The sequence below is a fragment of the Salvelinus alpinus genome, chromosome 4 (assembly GCF_045679555.1).
Source record: "Salvelinus alpinus chromosome 4, SLU_Salpinus.1, whole genome shotgun sequence".
Taxonomy (NCBI): domain Eukaryota; kingdom Metazoa; phylum Chordata; class Actinopteri; order Salmoniformes; family Salmonidae; genus Salvelinus; species Salvelinus alpinus.
The window spans coordinates 46,007,752-46,027,396 of record NC_092089.1 but is presented as its reverse complement, the minus strand read 5'-3'; the positions used below and the strand labels follow the sequence as shown (position 1 = coordinate 46,027,396).

Sequence of the window (19,645 nt, the reverse complement as noted above, 5' to 3'; positions counted from 1 at the left end):
TTTCAATACAGTTGCTCATGTAGTTGTCCTACCTGTTCAACCTGCCATAGACTTACACCAAGCCACTCCCCCAACCCCCATCATTCCTCAGCAGAACTACCTGATGACACAGTGGAGCAAGTTCCTTGTAAACAATCTAGGTTTCTATTAAACGTAGAGGGGGACAGGTGACTTGCAAAGTGTTTGTGCGGCTCTTTTAAATCTGAAGATTAGGGTGAGTGGCTTCTGGGGAAGTGTCATCTTTCCTTTCTCCCCTCACACTCTGAGAGCTGGACCACTGAAGGTGTACCTCATGGGTTCAGATGAGGCCTACAACTTTGTCTTTAAGGGTGAGTCCTTGTTCTTTCACATTTAACAGATTGATTTCTGAAATCTGTTAAATTCAGTAGTGATTGCATACATTTTCAGACTTTTGCTTACTGGTCTTTTATGGGAATTGAAATCACAACCTTGGTGTTGCAAGTGCCATGCTCTACTAACTGAGCCACCATGATGATATAGTGTATATGTCAACAGAGTGACTCTGAAACCTACTTTTTCTGTAGTTAGAGCTAGTGCAGTGTTGCTCAGTACAGACAACCATTGGATTCTCTCACTTGGTGTGTGTATGCTAAGGCTAGAAGCTAAGTGCCAGCACAGTATCAAAAGCACACAGTAGATTGTTAGTAACACATCTGCCACACAGATAGGATGCAGGTCACTCCCACCTGTGTTGAAATTACAGAAAAAGTCTAGGGTGTGTCCTGGAGCAGGACACCCCCTGTTTCAGAAGCAAGTTGCCTTGCATAGTGCATACACTCAAGAAATATTGGCAATTATGTTTACGCCAGTCCTGTAGTACAGGGCGTCTCAGAGTAGGAGTACTGATCTAGGATCAGTTTAGCATGTTAGGTCATGATGAATATGACTGTATGAACAGATCCTGATCAGCACTCCCACTGAGATGCTTTGTGGATACGAGCCCAGGTCTAGGAGTTTTATCCAGTACTTTTAAGAATGCATCTCACCTTGAGGTTCATTAATAAGCTACTGTTGGTATTTTACAAGTCAAGACAGTGCTACTTCAAGAATGTTGCTATTTCTATGAGCTTGAATGCTATTTCTCTGTAACTGAATACATTCTTGACCTCCAACTGTTATTGTGGTGAGTTTCACAAGCTTGTCAATATCATTCCATGAAAACACACATTCCTGAATATTTGATCCTATCACTCTTTCCATTATGTCTATAGTCACACCAGAGAAGCATGTGTGCTGTTTCACTACATGACTTACTAAGTCCTATATGCTACAGGCATGGAAGAGGAGGTGATGTTGTGCATGATGAGGTGAAGTGATTTGTCGATTAGGGAAACAAGAAAACCCGGTTAGTTGGACCAGGGGATGTTGATGAAGTCAAATTTTGTGTTTTCACTGAACCACATGGAAGTTTCTGCCATTCATTCTGGAATGAAGAACTAGGCCTAATTTTACTATAGCTTTATTTTTTAAACCATCCAGACATAAAGTAAAATGGAAATGATTCCCTGCTTTGATTGTCTAAAAGTAAATGCAGCTTTTATATGTAAATAAGTTGAGGGAACTGCTCAGTCATAAATCAATTCAAGTAAATCTGATGAGGAGTTTTTCCCGCAACTTACTTAATACCCTTTTGCCTCAGAACAAAGTCAAACCAGGCCAGTAGAATGCTTCAAGGCCTCTTATCCTATTTGCCATGGAAACCAGGGATATTGTTTGCATAAGAGGTTACTGAGTATCTGAGGGGAAATGGCAACATTTTCATCTCACCTAATAAAAACCAAAAGCAGAACAATGATCTGCCAATGGAGTGAACAATTACCCAAAACAAACCAAAGTAGAACATCTCGTAAACATTCTTTCCTGCTGCCTGTTTTACACCTCAGGTTAAATCTAAACTGGGTTCGGAGACCAGAAACTGGATAGTTGCTTTAGAATGTAAGTCTGGGAACATGAACAGGCATGATCCCAACATTTTTGCTTTTGACAAATATCTTATCGCCTGTTAAAAGCTCTGCAGCATAAATCAGCATGCAGGGAAGATAATCAATACTTGCATATCTTATCCCCACTAGTGGTTTGGAGGGCAATAAATAGAATATGTATTAGGTGACCGTACTGAATAAACATGTCACTCTTTTTTTTTAACCTTCTGCACACTGCCGTTTATCACATTCTTGGTTTCCTGGGTACTTACTTCTTAGATCTTTCTTGCTGGTGTGCCATTGGAACTTGGATGCCTATCTTGGTTCAGCTCACATTCTCATGGTTGAGATTAAAGCAGAAATTGGTGTTTGGCTCAGCTCAGTCGGCTGTGTTGAAATCACGGTGTCATTGTGACATGTGGTCCAATTTTCCTATATGTTTGTCAAGTAGGCCAAGGCTGGCTTTCTGAGTCAGCTGCTCACACTAGAAGCAAACACATGAGTCACTGAAACATACAGGGGGGCTTCATTGTTCCTTGTACCTCATCTGTTTGGACTCAGTATTGCTCACAGCAAGATAGAGTATCAGTGTAAACTGTACCACCTGATTTTATTAGTTACTTCCTCTTTTGAAGGCCTGTTTCATTACAGGAAATTCCCCAAGAGCAATGCAATAACCCCCCCCCCCCCCGCTGGTTCTCCTTTGGTTCTCTTCAACAACTGACCCCTCATCACTGTATATACTACATATCTCTTATCTCTTAACCTACACAGCGAAATAATAACATATTAGCTCCCATTTCCTAGATGATAATTAACACGAACATGAATGATAATTCATTTTAAAGACACCTGAGCCATGATTTTGATGCTACTTCTCAGATGGTTTGTTCTACATTCCTCACTTAACATAATTATCCCAGTAACTATTTGCACGGGTGTGGTGCTGTTTCTGTCATAGAACACCGTTGTGAAGAGAGTCCTAATGATATAATGGGAATAATGGACAGCAGACTAAGACTGAGGGTTTAGGGTAGGGTTAGTGATATTGAGTGGGCTGTTTGAGGACACACCTAGGCCTCACCTAAGAGTTACGCTATGTGCAGGAAGTTCAGGGAGCAGCCTTATTGTAGTTATGAGTTGGTGTTAATCAATGCGATGACATGAGTGAGATTATTACAGTAAAGAAAGAGATACATTGAAGAATCATAGTTTTTGTGTGAAAAAAACATGACTTACTCTCATTATTGTAATTCCATATGTGTTGAGCCCTGAAATGGCACCTTGAGGCTCTACACCTGATACTATTGTGCGTCTGCACTATGGCAATATAAAGTGTTCCCCGTCTAGGATGAAACACCTAGTCCCCTTCATTCACATTATAGAGACTCACTGGGGATGTAAAGCACATATTCAAACATCTTTCTGGTGCACTAGAACTCATGCCCTCCTCTCCCCCTTCTTTCTTCTCCAGTGGTTCTGATAGGTGAGTCCGGCGTTGGCAAGAGCAACCTGCTCTCCCGCTTCACCAAGAACGAGTTCAACCACGACAGCCGCACCACCATCGGGGTGGAGTTCAGCACACGCACAATTCAACTGAAAAGTCTCATCATCAAGGCTCAAATCTGGGACACGGCTGGGCTGGAGCGGTACAGGGCCATCACCTCTGCGTGAGTAATCTGGGTGAAACTGTGGACCCACATACACACACACACACACACACACACAAAGGGACCATTTCTCACTATTGTGTGGGCATCTTGGGTGGCATTATAGGCCCAAACACTCCACGTAGAGAGGCACTGGTTTCACATTTTGCCCAGATAGTCTGGAGGAATAAACAGCAGGTTCACTGTTCCAGTCATTTACTACTTGTGCATTTTGGTCTAAATATCCATTATGGCCGGGCATATTCAATACACATCCAGACCCAAACATTTTTCTTCTCTGACTTAATAAGAAATTCCTGACTTGTTTTTTTGTAAAGACTCTGGAAGGGTTAATGGCATGGAAACACGTTTCAAAACAATAAAACTGTGTCCATTCAATTTAATGACATGGAAAATCTGAGAATATGCTATACCACAGCAGGATTAGTTCTTCTCTGTCCAGAGTTTAGTAAATACTTTACTGAATAATTCTCTCATGCACATTTCCTTCCCTAGAAATGTCTTTCTGCAATCAAAAACCAAGTCTATTAGAATGTTATAATGCTTTTGTCGGTTCAATGTCTCGTACTATGGAGGCCTACAAGGCATTTCAAGAGAAAAATGGGATATGGATATGGAGGCATCACCCATCACATACTTTATAAATATGAATAAAAACATCAGGTTACAGGTAAGGTGTTGACTTATCTCACCACCTCTTTCGCTTTCATATTTTCTCCCTAGTTATTATAGAGGGGCTGTCGGAGCGCTACTGGTCTATGACATCACCAAGCATCTGACCTATGAGAGTGTGGAGCGCTGGCTTAAGGAGCTATATGACCATGCAGACCCTCACATCGTAGTCATGCTGGTGGGCAACAAAACTGATCTGGGGTCAGAGCGATCAGTGCCCACTGAGGATGCCAAGGACTTTGCAGGTACAGCTGCCAAGACTCTGGCACCATGAATATATCCTAGGATAATAACAATGACTCCATTGTAATAAACATAATAAATTGCATAAACTTCAAACTTCAAAATGTTGTTCCCTTATATAGTGAATTGTGGTTTTGCCTAGCTAATATACTAATATTCACAATAGCCAATAGGCCAATAGCCTTTAATGGTCCAAACTTGTGGCTTGAGCAGTGCTTGACTTGGGAGCTGAGTACCGCCACCTCAAATGTTCTACTGCTTGAGCGCCTGTTCCTCTTATAGAATATTAGCTCAAAGGTATTGTTGAGCTCCTGCACCTACTGTAAATATAAACAGTATCGGCACCCAAAATGAGTACCAGAACCTATTTCAGTCCATGTCAAGCACTGGGCTTGAGTCACTAGTTCACCCCAAATTTGACAAACCTACATTTTGAGAAAATACTCAGTAAACACTACCTCTCTTGCTCTATGCAGAAAAGAATGGCCTATTGTTCTTAGAGACATCAGCCTTGGAGTCCACAAACGTTGAGACTGCATTCCAAAATGTCCTTGGAGGTAATTGACTTTTATATATTTACAGTACCAACCCTATTATTGATTTGTTTGTTTTTAGCTCTCTAGCTAACCTTGTTTTTTGGTGTAATAGTAGTGCAATTAATGCTCAGTAATTCATCAGTTAAACTGAGTGGAAAGTTGGCATTGCAGAACAAAATGCTTGTGCCACGATTATTGTTTTGTGTAAGCAGTTGTGTCACTGGCAGTTTGTGGTCAATGTTTTTTTGTCACTGTTTGTTGCACCAGAATTCACACTGTATCCCTGTGCCTCTTCCATCAGAGATTCACAGGAAGGTGAGCAGTAAAGAGGTGACTCGGGGGTCCATTAGTGCCGTGTCTCTGGCCAGCCCCGTCCCCAGAGCTGCAGGCGACCCTGAAGAGAAGAAGCCCTGCTGTAGTTACCTCTGATGGGACAAACCACCCAGTGATGGGGGTGTGCAAAAAGGGGTGACTGTGGAGCAGTATGGAGCTGCAAACCCCACCCACCCCCTCATGTGGAATAGAGCACTCCATCTTCCTCTAGTTAGTGTGCCCAAAGGGTGCAAGCCTGATTGAAAAGAATGATGCTGAGCAAGACCACTCTGATGTGACATAGTTAGTTACATGTTGGCAGACAGAATGAGTTTTCCATTCCTAAAGATGATGTAATGTGTATGTACATGGCTGAGGGTCCATCCCCCCCCCCCCGCCCAAAGAATCCAGCAATCATTTGAATATAAAAATATATCAAACAAAAATGTTGTGTAAACTTCTAAGATTCAACGTTGCTTAGAAGGATTATTTTATTTTATTTTTAAAGGTAGTCAACTGATGTACAGAATATTTTTCATTTTTAGTGACTGTGAGGTTTGACAACAGGTGCCAAAACCATGTTTATCACTTTACACAAAGCATGATTAATTCAATTTGCTGATTCTTATTGAGGTGATTTTACAACAATACAGGAATCTTTTTTTGCACTCAAATGCCAGGTTCATTATTACTTGCCTTATAATTATCACTTTTTACGTTAGATTTCCTTCACAATAATAGCCAATTCATCATAATAATACATCTAAAAATGCATATGCCAATAAGTATAATACACAAACAGCAACTGATAGACAAGAACATAATGGAATAGCCTACATTTTCCATCTGTGAGGATTACTTTTGAATATAATGAAGTTATCCCATTAATGATCAGACATTGACCATATTGATCTCATAAGTAGTGATAATAATGATTCGTTTAATTTGTAAAGTGCTTTTTTCAGACCCAAGGTGCAAAAAAAATACAATAAATAGGCCGATAGGCCTACATCCAGACACAAAAGTATATATTAATTGCATTTATTTAGCTGCATAAGCATAGCCTGCAGTTCAAGTGCTGCAGTGCTGTGATGTCATTATGATACTGTGCTAAGGATCCATTAAACCTGAGGCTCATGGTGCTTTCAAGACAACTGGGAACTTTGAAAGAACGTGGTCAAATCCTGATGTCGGAGCTGTAGAAAGAGGTCCGAGTTCCCGACCTGGAATTCCGAGTTGGATGACCGTTCAAAAAGATTTTTCCCAGTCAGAATTATTTTTTTCAGAGCTTTGTATTTATTATGGATCCCCATTAGCTGCTGCCTACTACTGTGGTCCAGCAAAATTAAGATAGTTATACATTTAAAAACATTACAATACATTCATAACATATTGTGTGCCCTCAGGCCTCTACTCTACTACCACATATATATAACACAAAATCCATGTGTATATGTGTGTATAGTGCGTATGTTATCGTGTTTGTATGTATGTGTCTATGTTTGTGTTGCTTCACAGTCCCTGCTGTTCCATAAGGTGTATTTATCTGGTTTTTAAATCAAATTTTACTGCTGACCTGAGTTACTTGATGTGGAATAGAGTTCCATGTAGTCATGGCTCTATAGTACTTTGCGCCTCCCATAGTCTGTTCTAGACTTGGGGACTGTGAAGAGACCTCTGGTTGCATGTCTTGTGGGGTATGCATGGGTGTCCGAGCTGTGTGCCAGTAGTTCCCAGTTGATTTGAACGCACTGAAATCCGAAGTCGGAGATTCCCGAGATCCGAGTTCCCATTTGTTTTGAACGCGGCATCAGCATACCTGGAAAGGCTTGAGACTAAAGACATCACCCAAGACGCGATGAGTAGGATCAATGGAGGAAAATCATGAATGACAACAAAGTAGACCAATCACAGGAAAGCCAGTGACAGGTATCTGTCGTTGATTGGCCAGTCGAAACTGGGTAAAGGGCGGGGCTAGAAACTCGCTGTTACGTCGCTCACAAATGGCAAATTACAAGTGGTAGGGAAGAGGAGTCGAAAGTTTGTGAAAGGTAGTTTGTTGTCTTTTAAAATTTCACAGTGAAATATGAGACCTATAGTCGAATAATATATTAGAGGCGTTGACAATAGTGAGAATTTACCTTTTTGACTCGGTTGTTTGTTCTACCGAAGCGGTCGGTTGCGAGATAAATGGTCAAGAAGTTTTGTCGAATTGAACAGAGAAACCACCACGGGAGGGTTTGAACATTTCGCATTCCATAGGTAGAAACGTTGAAGAAATGACGAATAGAGAAGACGAATATGACTATCTTTTCAAAGGTGAGTGTGTTTACGATACTTTACTAGGACATTGCCATTTCATGAGTGTAGTCATTTCGACCTAGAGTCGGTTCAGCACCACACCGATTTCAATATAATACATTTCATTTGTCGCCGCTTCCGCCCTGTCAAAAGTAATCGGACTGTGTTGCTGCAACTACGTAACGAGCGCTGCCAAAATCAATTCTCGATGACATGAGGTAATGCGTAGCATTACCAGTTACAGTAACAACTTCACTCTGAATTTCTGCAACTATTGTTTCAAACCAGTAGAAATATGGATACAACTGTGTAGTAGGCTAGTTGATTGCAACAGCACTGCACACTGACATTTAATAAGCACCAAGTAGCTATCCAAAGTGATATCTGTTTAGTCATCTTGTGGTGGGCCTATGACGCAATCATCAGGAGAGGAAGTATTGGTCAACATGAGTCATATAGCCCACTGATTATGGCAGGATGACACCTCAAAATACATTTACTCAAACCGATTGCCCCAAGGTGACCAGTGAACACATGGTTTAGCCTTTAAGCACCATTCTGTTTGTAGGGATTCCATTGACCTGGTGTAGTGGTGGGTCACTCTGGGTTTAGAGAAAGTGGTCATCTCCACGATATGTTGACATCTGAATGAAGTGGAGTAAAGATGACCTTGGCCAAATGAAATCTAATTCATCTAACAGATAGCATAGAGTGAAAGCTTATTGGCCCCTTCTCAACATGACTTGTCAGGACCTTGTGTTCTATGTTGTCTAGTCATACCTTTCCCAGACTTTTCTGTGCACATGCACTGTAGCCTATTGTTAGGCCTACACATGAGAATGTGTAGGCCTACATTTGTAAGAATACAGCAACAATTGGTATGTTACAATGATAGTGGATACTTACTGCTCCCCTGTACTCACTTACACGAACTACTTCCATTGTGGGTTGTTTTGTCCTGGACAAGGGAAATAAAGTGCACAGCATCCTTTGTTTGGGGTTTTACATTTGAACATGCATTGTCAAACTGGAAAGACCTGCATGAATCAAGTGAGTGTGTGTTTGTCTGTGTGTGTCCCTATACAGAAGGGCTCTGACAGTAAGGAAGATGAGCATAACTTCACTTTCAGATAAAATACCTTGGTGCTGGCCAAATAGCACAATTATCTGAATTTAGTGGTACACAGCTAGAACGCACTGCCCCATAGAGCCTAAAATGAGGACTGTCAGTAGGCCACATAACCAGTTGGTTCCTCTTCCTCCAGTTTCCTGTGTTTAGTTGCTTTCTTTACTGCACCCTCACTGTTTAGGCATGAGTCAGTCAGGTGAGTGGTTGAATCACTGCTCTCGACTAGGAGCCTGTAAATGTTGCACAGCAAGTTGACCAGCTTTCTTGTTTAAATGACTGTGTACTTTTTAAACTGAGTGCTCTCTTTACAGATAATGAAATGCTTTCTTGTTGATTCGACTTCTAGATAAGATAGACCTACTTAAAATAACTTCCTTATACTGTATTGGGAAATAGAATTTAGATATATATTTTTTTTTACCCTGTTATCTCCCTCATTTTGTGGTATCCAATTGGTAGTTAGTCTTGACTCATCGCTGCAACTCCCGTATGGACACGGGAGAGGCGAAGGTCGAGAGCCGTGCATCCTCCGAAACACAACCCAACCAAGCCGCACTGCTTCTTCACACAATGCCCACTTAACCCGGAAGCCAGCCGCACCAATGTGTCGGGAAGAAACACCGTGCACCTGGTGACCGTGGCAGCGTGCATGGTGCCCGGCCCGCCACAGGAGTTGCTAGTGCGTGATGGGACAAGGACTTCCCTGCCGGCCAAACCCTCCCATAACCCGGACAACGCTGGGCCAATTGTGCGACGCCCCATGGGTCTCCCGGTTGCGGCTGGCTGCGACAGAGCCTGGACTCAAACCTAGAATCTCTAGTGGCACAGCTAGCACTGCGAAGCAGTGCCTTAGACCACTGTGCCACTCGGGAGGCCAGAATTGAGATTTTTAAGGAAGAGCGACTAGACTCTTTAGGCCTTTGTTTAGGCCTAAGTTATGTGATGATGGCGTCCAATAATGAAACAATGGTTGTAGCATTATAACTCTGGAATGCAGCTTACACAATACCGTAGCCTAAATTGGTGATCTTATGTTTGTGGTGACAAGTCCACTGAAAGTTGCATGATGCTTTTGTTCCTTCCTCAGCCACCGTATTATCACGGTTACCAGATAGGCAAGTCTAATGGAATTGTAGTTCAGAGTTTTTCTTGACAAGGATATTCTTGGAACTACAAAGTCACAGTTCTCATGTTACTAACTTATATGGAGAGTTGCCGATGAATTGCCTGTGGAACAAGGTAACTTTTGTTTGGTTCTCCTAGCTTGAGTCAGTCGGCGCAATCGTCAATTGGTAGGCAGGTTTCTACCTGTGTCTGTTGCACCACTGTAGTATTTTCATGTGATGAGCTTTGCCTACGTTCTGTGGGAGATGTGTCAATAAGGCCTCGTCAACACACAACCAGTTCCTATTTCCTAATAACAGGGTGGTGAGCTTATGAGTTAGGATTTTCCTCCTGACTCACCTGGATTTCAGTCATTGTAAAATCCTCTTTCCCAACACACCCCTGTTTGTGTTTGGAAATGAATGGGTGTCAAAACGGGAACATGTGCCAAATGTTTCATTGCTCCATAATGGCAGGGTTCAGAGGTGGTGCCGCTAAGTGAATAGGCTAAACTTCACAAGGCATCATCTTCTTGGTCAATTAAATCAATCTTTGGTCATTTATGACAATACTTAGCCTAGGCGCTACCTCACAAAGTTTGAAACTTCACCTCATGGGTCTTTTGTCTATAGCAAAAACAAGCCAGATGGCCTGTGTTTTGCACAAATATTGTTTATTGAACTACAGTCAAGTACAGTCAGGCCCTCTCAGTAGACCGTTAATCACTAACAGAGCAGCAGACACATGGGGCGATGCTCTTAGACCCAATCAGGAGCTGTCGTCTCTTCTACCATGATTTTCTTTGTCAGACCTGTTTTACCCCCACTGAGTGTTCCTGTTCCTACATCGTAGAAAACAAGTTGATTGTCGACCCCTGTACAGTGGGTAACATACTGTATTGTTATTCTGGTGGTATCTGTCTGACTCATGCCCTCGCTCCTCTCTCTGTGCTCCAGTGGTGCTGATTGGGGACTCTGGAGTGGGGAAGAGTAACCTGCTGTCCCGCTTCACCCGTAACGAGTTCAACCTGGAGAGCAAGAGCACCATTGGGGTGGAGTTTGCCACGCGCAGCATCCATGTGGAGGGCAAGACCGTCAAGGCCCAGATCTGGGACACGGCAGGACAGGAGCGCTACAGAGCCATCACCTCCGCGTGAGTATTAACACAGCTAGAGATTTGTTTGTTTTGTGTCTGTCTGCCAGGCATCTTTTGACATATTTGCAGCATTTAGACAGGCAGCCCAATTCTGATCTTTATTTAACAAATTGTTCATTTGACCAATCCGTCAGATCCTTTCACAAATGAGCTCTGAATGATCTGATGTATAAACATCTGATGGGATTGGTCAAATGACTGACTAATAGAAAAAATATCAGACTTGGGTTTCCTGTGTAAACCCAGCCATTGAGGATGTTTGTGCGTACAGAACATTCCAGCCTACTTCTGCAAATGTACTAATGTTCTCATCTTGTTGACAACTTTGAGTCCTTTGCTTATGATGTATGCAATAGCATTTCATGTAGGGAACGACAAACTAAATCTACCACTCTATTGACTCAGCCAATGCTCAGGTGTTCTGTCCACCGCTGCTCCCAGTAACACTTAGTTCCCTCCTCCTGTCCTCTGTGTAGGTACTACCGTGGGGCAGTGGGGGCTCTGCTGGTGTACGACATCGCCAAGCACCTGACGTACGAAAACGCTGAACGCTGGCTGAAGGAGCTGCAGGACCACGCTGACAGCAACATCGTCATCATGCTGGTGGGCAACAAGAGTGACCTGCGCCACCTCAGGGCCGTGCCTATGGACGAGGCCAAGGCCTTGGCAGGTACCCTCACATCAACTAGTTTTTATAGCTACTTGATCTGTTTGTGTTGATTCTACTACAGTATTACAAGCCAAGGAGACAGTACAGGAGAGTTGTTTCTCCCTCAATAATTTTCACTTTTATTCGCAATAACAGTGGACATAAAGCGATGCGGAAAGTTGAACAACACACTACAATTTTTTTGATAAGTATTACCATAATCTTGCTTTCAAAATTGGAACAAGGGCATTTCAAACACATTTCAAAAAGAATCTGGGCCTGGGGAAAGTGATGCACCTGAGCTTCACAGTGGACAAGGGAATGCTCTTCACTCTCTGTCACTGTCTACTTCCCCCTTAGGGCTGCTCTTTGATGTGGAGACAACAGAGCTCCTATCAGGCTGCCACTGTCAGTGATTAACAGCCCATGGTTCTGAATGCACATCCCCAGCAATTGGGGAAAAAAGCCAGTTGAGTTGGCTCCATTATGACTTGTGATTTTAGCTTCTCTACACACTCCAATGTGACATTTCCAGCTTATCACACTTCTCCTTTGTAGCTCTGCATAATGTTTCAAGTGTTTACTTATGACCTTGAGTCTTATTTCATGCATGGAATACACTTTGACTCGTAAATTGCTCTTGATAAGAGTGGCTATATATGAATGAATGGAATTGTTCTTGAATGGAATTGTTCTAGAAGACATCATTGTGTAGAGTAAACAAGCATGCCATGTGATATCACAGGCTCTCGTTCAATTTCTGCTATTGATTTGTCACCAGGGTTGGCTCATGCAGCACGACTACAAAAGGTCATCGTCATCATGTCATTTTTATCAGTTAGCCTATTCTGTGGTGGCTGTTGCAAATAGCCTAATTGGTGACGTATAATGACTGGATGGCTGTTTTATGAAGTGCCTACTTGTACGGACACTGAATAATGCCTGTGAGTGTGTTTTTTATTTATTTTAATTTTTTCTCTCCACTTTCCACAGAGAAGCATGGACTGTCTTTCCTGGAGACCTCGGCGTTAGACTCCTCTAATGTGGAGCTGGCTTTCCAGACCATTCTCACAGGTTAGTGTATACTGCCTACCATATACACTAGAACTGCTTGTGATTTTAACAAGGGGCGATTCCATCGTTACGGAATTACACTGTGACTCCGATTTTTCACTTTAAAATGGATGCCAAACATAAACCATTGATTTAATATTTTTGAAGTAAATTATTGGAAAAACTGCAGAATTACGGTAAAATCTCCCTCAGTTTTATTCTGTTACCAAACTTTGTATCTGCGCAGTTCTTCCTGTAAATGTGTTTTTGTAGAATTGCCGGTGGAAATTGTTACATTTAGTCTTTATGTATAGGGTTCTATGTTTTGTTCAACTTTGAAATCAATGGTTTTTGTTTGGTATACATTTTAAAGTGAAATTGCCCCAAAGCAACTTGTATTCACCCTGTAGTGCACACAGAATCATGCCATCTTGTGAAACAGCTGGCCTACTCTCACTTAAAAGGCTTAAAGAGTCACTTGTCCACGTAAAGGCCTCCCCTTCACACATCTTATATTAACGGCCATACCAAACGTTCCTTTAGTGTATATTTATTTATTTATTTGTACTCTTGAGAGCTTTGTAATCCATTTGTTCAGGGGTGACTCATCTTCCACCAATAGATGGCAGCAAAATCCAGGTTATTACGAGACCTCTACTGTAAGATTACTCTGCAGTAAATTGAACAGTACCTGACACTTTTCTATTAAGGTCAAATGCATCTGTAATTGGCACGCTCAAAGGACACTCAGACAATCACACTTTGTGTGATTCTCAATCAGATCTGATGTTTGACAGGAAACCACTAAAGCATTTATTTTGGGTCTGGCTGCAATATGTACATTGGAATGCAAATATGAGCTTTCCAGATGTCTCATCGTTTTAGGAAGACACAATTGAGTCCCTCACACCCAGAACAACTCACATTAAGTACCTCTACAAGAGCAACTTACTGACGTATTAGCCACACCTTAGAAAGGCCCTTGTTAATGTGTGGCCGCTATAAAATAGAAAATGAGCAACGGACAACTCAAAAACCCAAGAGTGTCTGAGGAACAAGCTTCTCACTGAGTGAGGCCTTCAAATCAGTTGATAAAGGGCTGTCAGCATGCTCCCTGCTATTTGTGTTCTGCTTTCCCCCTCCACATACAATTCCCACTGCCTGCATTTGTACAATTAGTAATTCTACTCTTCAACAAATTTTTCATTCATAGAAACTTGCGCTAATGATAGTTCTAATTAGCTAATTTAAGAGAGGAGAACAGAGTGCATAGCAGTGCTCAAACACAGCCATGTAGGAATTGAACTAGAGACTCCCTGACCCGGGAAGCATGCTGACTGTAGCTAGTCGTTGAAATACCAGATCAAGGGTTAGTTGAGGTCATCTTGTCTGCTTGTTTTCAAGCTCTTGCTAATTTAGAGGCAGGGAAGTGACTTGGGGATTCACCATCAGTCAGTGGCATGTATGAGTCAGTCTGAAGTTACTTTTGCGTGCCAGACTCGAGTAATCCTAGGGAAGGTGCAGAACTTCAGGAGCCACAGGGTGCTGCTGGTTTCTATGACAACTTGTCTCCATTTTATGTTTGTTTTGATATTTATTTACACAACCCTGGAAAGTGAAATGCTGTTAGAACAAGATGGTAATGCAATGGGGACCTGAGTTTTGTATCCACTGTAGTCTTTGACGAAACACGCTCCCTTTCTCATCACCTAACCCAACAGCAACTGTTGTGTTCTCACTTGCCTCTGTCCATCTCCTGCAGCCATCTACAACATCGTGTCTCAGAGGCAAATGACGGGCCGCAGCGACACCGACTTCTCGCCCAACTCCAATGTGGTGCCGATCACGGTGCAGCCCACGCAGAACGCTGCCAAGTCCAGTGCCTGCTGCCAGAACAACTGAGGCCTCACCACCGCCAGGGAGAGTCAGGGACAGACAGGTAGACGGGGAGGGAGGACTGGGAGATGAAGAGAAACCTAGAGACAAGGATACAGGCAGACAGAAACAAGGGGAGAGATACAAAGGGGGGCAACCAAGTGTTTCTGTAGCCTCTTTGCATTGTTTCTTCTGTGAAGTCTGTCCCCATCTAATTCAATAAGCTTTATGGTTATGCCTTGGCTTGATCGGTTTTAAATATGAAAGAGGACATGATTTGAATTCATTTACATGAATTGAGAAATTGAGCATGTTAGGGTATGGTCCGCCATGTCTTTACACAGTTTTTGTCTCACTCATTGTGAACTGATCCCCCATTGTCAGCTCAATTTAATAAGCCTGTGAACACACCCAATTCCATAGCACAGAAAAAGGGCAATAAGATTCAGCAGTGAAGACCTGACTTCACTGAAGTGTAATCCCCCCCCCCCTCTCCATTGTCAGTCAGCTCCTCCCAAACGTATTTGAGTTTGTCCCAATGATATTTATTTAACACTATATTGAGGTCTTGTTTGACCAAAGGGTTTGTGCTAACATGCAACACTGGGTGGGTTTGATCTGAAGCTGCTTACTATATATGAAGGGTGTCTATCTTTTTGTTCTTGATTTCACTGGTAATCAAATCCTTTTATAATGGAGTTGTTAAATGTAACTACCCGTGGCTAATGGGGAACGAGGAGTTAAGCCATCTCATCCCCAATGTACCTGGTCGAATGTCAGGCCAATCTAAACTGCACAAAATGGGGGTCCGTGGAGAACTTTTCATGTCCATTTTATCAGTGCACTTGGACTTCCCTTTGTCTTTACACAGAATAAAGTTTGCTCTTCTGATGAAACCCATTACAAAGTACTTTGTGCACAGCAATTTTTCTCACATAGGCCTATGTCTTCTTTGCTAACAAACCAGTCTTGCTCCTTTACTGCCGTGAACCATCTTTTTTTCTGGTTTAACTGAATTGCTCTCGTTTTCCCCGTGGCTGTGGAGATATGGAAGGGTGATGAGGGGATATTGTTTGTAGTGGTGGTGGTCATATACCATGGTCTCAGTGGAGCCCTCCCTGCTGTCCTGGATGGGTGGACAGCTCATGTTGCAAGAGATGGGTAGTAAGGGCAATCAGCCTTGCCCGCTGCTGGGTCTCTGATGTACACAAGACGGCTTGTTTTACTGTAAATGAACTCCATTGTAACTGGAACAGTATCATGCCTTCTGGGATATCCCATAAGAGTATCCCAGGTCTCTTTGTATGGTTTTATTTTCTCTTTTTTCTGGGTGTGTTTAGTTCTGTCAGGTTGGTAAGAGTAAGCACTATGGAGGATGCTAGCCCTTATAGATCTGCTAGTTTGGCAAAAGAAGGGAGGTGTGGGGAAGGTTTCAGGGTGCCATTACCACGGCCAAAAGGTCAAGTGTAAACAGTCATTATCCTGCTGAGTTTTTTTTCTCCCTTGTGGCATTCCCAATAGTAAATTGGGTAGTAAAGGTTAGGTTTTTAAAATGTTAATTCTCATGTGTATATTTAGATTGCATATGTTTAAATAAATGTAATTTCTTAAGTCTTGCTCCTTATTTTATGCCTTAACCATATGCCTTATTTGTGCCTACTTTTCATTGAAAAATGGCATACTGTGGAGTTACTGTATGGTACTTGTTTGCCATTTCACAACTGCAACTTTTTTTTAAACTCATGCGACAAAGCAGAGCATCCATCTGGAAATTATTTCATTTTTGTTTTATTAGAAACATTTACAATACATCTTGAATCTTAAAAAAACAGAAACCAAAACTAATATGGCGCAGATACAATAATAAAATATCAAATTATTCACAAAAACATGTGCTAAGAAATAAACCTGCAATATCACATGCCTCTTGCGGGCATGACACACTGTAACAGTTCAAAAAAGACTTTATTTTATCAAAGTGACGGCCAGCCACATGGCGAACCCTCTCTCACTGATCACAGAGAAACCAGAAACTAAAGCCAGGAGATGCTGACCCAAAACTAATGCACTAAGACCACTATAAGACCGGTATGAAACACTTCTACGGTGCCGGGAGAATCTGAAGAAACACTACCAAAGACAAATTGTCAGACTGCGGTGGTCCCTTCAGAAGAGGACGACGTGAAGGCCGGAAGGTCATTTCAGTCCCCGTGCTTCAGTCAGTTGTGGCGGAAAATATACCGTCCTGACATATTGAAATGTACGACAAATATTAACTTTTAACTACCTAGTTTTGAGATTAAATAAATGCATTTTAGGTTCATCCATATGTGAAGGAATGACAATCAAGCTTTCCTTCCCTTTTTATAGAACTGGGATGAGAAAATGAAAAGGGTAAAATACTGAGTGTCACATGGGGACAGAAACGGCCTCTCTTTGCTTCACCTGAAACACTTGTCCTTTTCTGTTTTCTGAAGGGGCGCCAACTATGAAAATCTACAAGGAACAACCAGCCCCAGACCCCTTGTGTTAAAACCAAACACATAGGATCTGTGGTGTTTATCCAGTCTAGGTGACCATACAAGATACATGCAAACTAGTACGGTTATGAATGTGTTGGTGTGTGTGTGTGGCTGGTTACCATAGATCTACTACACAGTGTGCCTATGTGCTAAACTATTGATCACTCAGCTCAGTTCTCACCCTGTCATGTTTTCACAAAGAAACTTGAGCCCAATTTTCAGGTAATCATTCATTAAGGCTTTGATGATGTCCTCTCTTGCCTTACCAATCACAAAGGGTCCCAAGTAGTAGACATATGAATGTGTTTATCTGAATGTGTTTAACATGTGCCCCTGCGGGACACCTGAATCACTCGTTCTCAGCATTGCAATCACAACTGAAGCTGTGTTAGCATAAAAAGTTAGAGATTAATAAAAGCAAGTTAAGACTCCAGAGGAAATGTGTAATGGGGCCAGTCAGTATGGGGTTAGTCAAAGGGGAAAAGGTAAGCAAGCAGCATAGAGAGAGTGCTGATGCAAGAAATAAATGTGTAATTGAGGCACAATATTGATGCTCAGTGACTAAAATACCTCCAAATCCTAAAAATATTATATTATTTTCTGTCATAATTCCACTGTGAATGCACTGGTGTTCTTTGAAATAGTGCATATCGGAAGTTAAAATATAAGCTATGGGGAACCCACATCAGCTCTTATTTCATTTACAATGAAATACAGTGGAGGTGAGTCCATAACTTTCATAAATAAAACGTATTTTATTTTTTTAACTGTTAGTAGAAACCAACTTCCCTGTGTTTAGAAATATATTAACTTCTTGTATTTTTATTTAAAAACAAATTTCTTGAGGTTACTCATAAATATGTTTTCTTCATTTTAAGATTTTCATAAATAACATCCTGAAACTGACTTAATCCTCGTCTTTCTATGAAATAATAACCCATGTTAGCAAAATAGATTTAAGAAACTGTAATAATATTCATTTTTTAAAGTTGCTTTCTATAAATGTATGTGGAAGAACTCTATAGACTGCGGTGAAACCTTCTCACAAATTCTTTCCAGCTCACTTTAAAATGTATAAACCAAAAGGTAAAAAGAGTGCAATGGTAATTTATTTTACATTCAAATGCATTACTTGCTCATCTTGTGATTATGATAGGTCAGAATAATTGCTTAAGTGCATCAATATAAAGGATTTCCTATCACTCCTTGAAAGGGGTGCTATTATTGTTATACATAATGCATAAAGAGTTGTACATTTGTTAAAGAGAAAAAAACTGTTCAGAGTTTCTATGGTTACTTTAATATATTATAAAGAACACTAACAATTGAAAAAAATAGTTAATGAAATAGACATCCCCCCTAAGAGTTCTCACCGCCATCTTTGTTTCACCACTAAAGGAAGTGGAGTACTTCATATACTGGGTGCATATATCAAGCTATACCTCATCTTATAAGACAGTCATTATTTGAATTTCTATATCAATTACACCTCAAGGTAAATATATGGAATGAAATATGTCCATCTTAATTTCTTTAAAGCTTTTTATACACCTTGTGGTTATGTTGATGAAATATGTTAATGCCATAGGATCTTAATTTTACTGTTACTCTTATGTACTGTACTAAACTTCAGCTATCATACTTCGACATGGAGAATAGAGTTAACTAGAAACAATATTAAATTAAAACCGCAGTATTATTTTTGAACTCTAACAAAGGTACTGCAGGGTATTTGTGTAATCTTAACAACTTTCTTATGCATTATTCAACTATTGTTCAGTCTGGGGTCTTTGAGACGAATCTAGCCCTTCAGCTGAAGTTCGAGACAAATCTCGAACCCTTATTTTTCTCATTTAGTATGTGTTCCTGCCCCATTCTGAAGAAACATAAACTTCCCAAGACAAGTCTAGCGTTTTCATATTAAGAGCTGTGATGATGAAACAAAACTTATTGACATCATTATTCATAAATCTAAGTTGGCAATAATACCAATATAAATAAAACTTAAGAGGGTGATGCATTAGGACTGGTGTCTTTGGGCAGTGATTGGGTACTCGATCACTGAAGCTACTGTAGCATAAAAAAAAGACCAAACTGAAACAGGATGTCTTTATTGAGACAAGCTCCATTTCACAGATATTGACTGAAGCTTGTATGCTGTATGACTTTTGACAAAACTATCACTAGCGGGTTATTAAAAATGAAAGCTGATTATTATTGTATTGACCTCAGCCACCTTCATCAATAAATCCAAACTATGATAAGGTCGAAATGTGTTAACATTCGTAGAATTGTAAGCTTACGATTCGCAATATCATTCCTATAGATGTCCTCGAACCTCTTCCAAGGTTTTGTTCTTTGGCTACCTTTTGACCTTTTATTTTAAATCAGCTAAATGCTGGATAATGACAACTACTTATAACAGACAGCATAAAGAAATAATTAATTTGTGCCATCAAATCAGCTACAAAATATGTTTTG

General features: G+C 41.1%; 2 protein-coding genes across 2 annotated transcripts; both read left to right on the top strand.

Moving 5' to 3' along the window:
• Window positions 1-78: 78 nt before the first annotated feature.
• LOC139573722 (ras-related protein Rab-25-like) lies at window positions 79-5,822 on the top strand. Its single transcript, XM_071397509.1, has 5 exons — window positions 79-329; window positions 3,418-3,613; window positions 4,337-4,530; window positions 5,005-5,085; window positions 5,366-5,822. Exons 1-5 carry the CDS (start codon window positions 293-295, stop codon window positions 5,491-5,493), a joined length of 636 nt encoding a protein of 211 aa, XP_071253610.1. The 5' UTR covers window positions 79-292; the 3' UTR covers window positions 5,494-5,822.
• Window positions 5,823-7,342: 1,520 nt separating this feature from the next.
• Window positions 7,343-16,253, top strand: LOC139573721 (ras-related protein Rab-11A-like). Its single transcript, XM_071397508.1, has 5 exons — window positions 7,343-7,695; window positions 10,867-11,062; window positions 11,542-11,735; window positions 12,708-12,788; window positions 14,530-16,253. Exons 1-5 carry the CDS (start codon window positions 7,656-7,658, stop codon window positions 14,667-14,669), a joined length of 651 nt encoding a protein of 216 aa, XP_071253609.1. The 5' UTR covers window positions 7,343-7,655; the 3' UTR covers window positions 14,670-16,253.
• Window positions 16,254-19,645: the final 3,392 nt, after the last annotated feature.